This window comes from Chanodichthys erythropterus, chromosome 11, assembly GCF_024489055.1.
Source record: "Chanodichthys erythropterus isolate Z2021 chromosome 11, ASM2448905v1, whole genome shotgun sequence".
NCBI lineage: Eukaryota > Metazoa > Chordata > Actinopteri > Cypriniformes > Xenocyprididae > Chanodichthys > Chanodichthys erythropterus.
In genome coordinates, this window is record NC_090231.1 from 4,090,990 (window position 1) to 4,095,828 (window position 4,839).

The following is a 4,839-nucleotide window of genomic DNA, read 5'->3' on the forward strand; positions in this document are numbered from 1 at the left end:
AACTGGAATCTTGTCTCCTGTCTGTTTATTCTGGGACAGTGCAAAACATCACAATATAAACATTGGCAATGTTAATTTAACACTAACAGAGTTAATTTAACACTGGAGGTTTTACTGTGTGAGAAATAGTTTTTCCATCGGTTTGGTGTGTCAAATCTAACAGTGAATAGCCTACTACAGTACGCATGAGCCTCACTTTAATGTTTGGGTCTGCACAACAGCACATAACATTTGTTAGTTAAACATAACGATGGCTCCAGATGGACAGTCAACGTGCTCTCAAGTGTTTACAGACCTGCATCATGACCATTTTAATATGGCGAACATGGCCCATAGAATGTGTGTTTTGGGAGCTAGTACTTGACAAAAATGCACTGGAGAATGTGTGTATGTGCACAGATGCATACTGACTCTTTACAAAGTGACATTATCTACTTGTCTGGCATGCTTAATTTGGTTAATTTAGTTGTTTTCATGGATCCATGTAAATGGAGGTCATTTTGACATAGTTGTATATGAAACTTCCGTATTTAGTACATTGTCATGTAAAAGTAACCTAAAACTCCTTGAACACTTGTAAAATATTTCAGCAAGAGACCAACAGTTCTATTTAATAAAAATGTATTATTATTTAATAAAATCATGCAGGCTGATAAAAGAAGAATATCTGAAAAAGAAACCAGCAAGGAATTCATGGCAGCCAAACCAGTCAGTGAAGGCACACGTCACACCACACCTGAAACAAAAATAAACCTGTAAACACAAGCATTCTATTGAACCAACACCATTTGGTCGTTTCGGTACTTACCAACACTGAAAGTGAAAGAAAACACTGAGGTAACATCATCGGGATACGACACACAGTCTGTATGTGAATAAACTGAGAAGGTTAATATATATTAAGTAGTAAGCTGATTAAATACATTCCTGCATGTAATGTACAATAAGTTTTACAACTCAATTTTTTTTATTTTATTTTTTTTTGACTTAAAGTCAGCTGTGCATGATTCTACAGATTTGCATGAAGCGTGCCTTCTAAACACAAATGAAGGCATGCAGCTCATGTTCCTTTAAATCATGTGACAAACCAGAGATGATTAATATTCCTGGAAATTCCACAACAGGAGAGACATCCTCTTCTTATCAATATATATAATGCCACTCACTTCAGTCTTTTCACAAATGACTCAAGACATTTACTGTGACAACTCCACAACAATATGCTCTCGAATGGTGTAAGTATTATAAATTAATGCTTTCTTAGAGGAAAGAGTCTGTATAAAACTCTTGACAGCACTTTTAAAACAAGCAAAACATTACACATTATGTTTATGTAATTTTTGTAATTATGTTTATCCTAATGTTGTTTTGCATATGAATGTTAGATTAGCAGACGTTTATTTAACTTCTGTGTGAATTTCTTTAAAGTACAGACAGTGATGCTGCGTCATGAAAAATATCCTCTGAATTTCCAGAGTTTTGAAAATGGAAGCACCAGGAAAACTGCTGTCATCACGACTGATTTCCCTGCTTAAGAATGGGAAATGGGAAAAAGATGATGTTGTTAAGTTGTTTAAAGCCCTTGTGGAGCAGTATAATGGCAGAAATGAAGATTTCCTCACATGGGTGATGAAACTCCTTCATCAAGTGGAGAGTCACAAAATAAGTGTGTCGGATTTGACACTGCATGACAATAAGATTGTGAATCATGTTGAGGCCAAAATTAATGAGATCAAAAACACTGATGAGAAAATAGAGAAAACACTGAAAGATGTTGTGGAGGAAATTCAAAAACAAGGAAAAGTCAATGAAAAAATAATGGCAGAAGTTACAGATATTGTGTCCTCTGTGTCCAAATGTCTATCAGCTTCTACAGCTCCACATCTACAAGGAATAAAGCAAGATTTGTTCAAGATCTGCAAAGCAGTGCAAAAGTAGAGCAAGAAGAAAATAACACCTCGAGTGACTCAGATGGTGAGCTGGTGCATTCTTGTTCTTTCTAAATCAAGTCGGCTCATTCAGGTTTTAACAGGAGAAGGAAAGTCGTGCATCGTGGCAATGTTTGCTGCATATCAGGCAATGAACGGAAAAACCCCTGATATCATCTCCAGTTCTCCTGTACTCGCTGAAAGAGACGCTGAAGAATGGGCTGCATTTTATAAGGAACTAGGTATCACTGTCAATGTCAACACTAATAAATCAGAAGAAAAAGAGCTGAAGAAGTGCTATGAATGTCAGGTGGTCTACGGTACGACTCAGGATTTTGCAGGTGATTTTCTGAGACAGCGCTTCCACAGACAAGATGTGAGACCTAAGAGAAAGTTTCAGTGTGTGATAGTGGATGAGGTGGACTCGCTGATGTTGGATAAAGGTCTTGAAGTGGTGTATTTGAATAGTAATATACCTCTCATGGAAAGTTTGAATGTAATTCTGTCTGATATTTGGTTTATCATCAATCAGCTCAAGCGTTTAAACACTGGAGAGATTTTAGGTCCCATTCAGCTCTTCTCTCAGGTTCTGTCTGAAATCATACATGAAAATAAAAACATTGATCCGCACAGTATTGTGCAGAGTGCTGTGGACGCAGGAATTATGCCAATAAGCTCTTCAATGCAAATGCAAGAAAACACAACACATGTTCTAAAACAACTAGACAATACAAGTGTCGTGCAAATGGTGGCATTTTTAACAATGTTTGTGAGAAATTTCCCTGAGTATTTCTTCAAACTATACCAGGGAGGGCCTGATGGGAATTTACAGAAACTGAATGAGATTGGTTCCACAGGTATAAATAATAAACCAGAAATATCAATTCTTCTCCTGGGAAATGGAAAATGTCGTTTAGTGTATTATGAGGAGGACTCACTAGTTAAATCATTGGGTAAAATCATTAAAAAGTGTTTGTCTGAAACACCAAAAGAGCAAAATGAGTCTTGTATCCCAGGTCTTGAAGACCTCATCAATGGCAAAGTGCAAACCTGGATTGAAAATGCTCTGCAAGCCACCAAAATGACTCTGGGCCACGAATACATCCTTCATGGAGATGGAGTCGCTCCTGTCGATTACGAATGCACTGGTGTTGTGCAGAACAACATGAGATGGGGGGAAGGACTTCAGCAGTTCCTGGAGATGAAACACCAAACTAAACTGTCCAACATGGGGCTAATCACAAACTTCATGTCTAATGTGGGATTATTCAAGAAATACTCAAACCAGATCTATGGGATCACAGGAACTTTAGGAAAACAAATAGAGCTTGAGATACTGAAGAAGCTCTACGATGGCATTGACACCTGTAAGATTCCCTCATTTAGACGAAGGAAACTTTATGAGCTGGAAGGCATGGTGATACCTGAAGAGGACGAGTGGATCAGGACGGTCTGTAATGTTGTTCAGCATCAAGTGACTTCTACAGTCTATCGAGGTCCACGAGCAGCTCTCGTCATCTGTGAAACAATCAAACGTGCAGAAATGTTTTGCAGGACCCTTGCAGACACCATCTCAAAACATAAATTAAAACTCTATGTGAATAATAACATGAACAACTCTACAATAACAGATAAAACTGTCCAAGCAGGAGACGTCATCATTGCAACAAATCTAGCAGGTCGAGGTACAGATCTAAAGGTTTCTGATAGTGTAAATGAGGCAGGAGGATTGTTTGTGGTGCAAACCTTCTTACCTCTGAACATCCGTGTTGAACAGCAAGCCTTCGGACGAACGGCTCGCCAAGGGAGTCCAGGATCCGCTCAACTCATCATGTGCGCCAGTCATTTCTCTGACTCTGTCAAACTAGTGATGAGTCTAAACACATCTATAACCAGCTTATGCAGCCGTCTGAACCAGCTTAGAGCTTCACTGATGTTATGTGGTTCCACTGAGAGTGAATTTGAAGAAGCAGTGAATCGCTACCTGACAAATCGCAGCTCTCAAAATCAAGAGGCAATGGTCTCTGCTCTGACAAACCTTTTAACCATGAATTCATTCTCATTCATGGAAGGCAATCTGGACAAGGCAAAAGATGCCAGAAACACTTTGGTGAAGATCAGACTGTCAGGATTTCTTGAAAAAGACATTCCAGAAATTATAAGTAAGGAAGAGCTTTTTTCTGAATACCTTGATGTTTTGGACAATGTTTATGAAGATAAGGTTTTCTCAGACCAGCGTGATGTAATTGTGCCCTGTCTCCATGAGTGCTGGGGTCTGTGGCTCCTGATGAACTTCAGTGAGGAAAAGCCCATTGAGACATTAAAGGAACAGCTGAAGGTGGACTTGTCGATTGCAAATCAAAGATTTTTAAGTAATTTGTCTCCATCCTCCATGGTCTATTATTACATCAGGTCTGGAAACAATCTGCGTGACAAGGGACGCCTTGTGGAGAGCATTGAGATGTACAGCAAAGCTCTGGAGGACGGAGCATATGGAGAGATTATTCCTCTCTATAATCGAGCACTGGCCACTATCATGAAGAAAGACACTGGTTACATCACTCAAGCACTGGCCGATTTGGAAAAGGCTGACAAGGAAATAGATTCATGCAAGTCACATCTGGATCATATTCATACTATTGTGAAATTATCAAGCCAAGAGTAGACAGCAGAAGGTGAAACTTTGTTTACCACACAGTTTCGAGTAAAGTTCCTAGTGGTAGACCTACTGCAGATGAACATTCGGGACGCTGTACCAAAGTTGAAGAGAGCTGAAAGCAGAGGAGGAAATGTGAGACTGACTGAAAAGCTCACAGTTTTTCTTGCAGAAGACTATTTTTTCTGGTCTCCAAGAGTTCGGAAAGAGCTGCCAGTGGAATTAATGCACATCAGATCACTAGGTCTTGACACC

At 39.2% G+C, this 4,839-nt stretch overlaps 1 protein-coding gene across 1 annotated transcript; it reads left to right on the top strand.

The window, feature by feature from the left end:
• The first annotated feature begins 2,058 nt into the window (after positions 1–2,058).
• LOC137030691 (protein translocase subunit SecA-like) lies at positions 2,059–4,593 on the top strand. Its single transcript, XM_067401130.1, has one exon. It carries the CDS (start codon positions 2,059–2,061, stop codon positions 4,591–4,593), a length of 2,535 nt encoding a protein of 844 aa, XP_067257231.1.
• The last annotated feature ends 246 nt before the right edge of the window (positions 4,594–4,839 follow it).

What these genes read in the sequence shown, in the direction of transcription:
- LOC137030691 (XM_067401130.1), top strand. Translation starts at nt 2,059, where the DNA reads ATGTTTGCTGCATATCAGGCAATGAACGGAAAAACCCCTGATATCATC.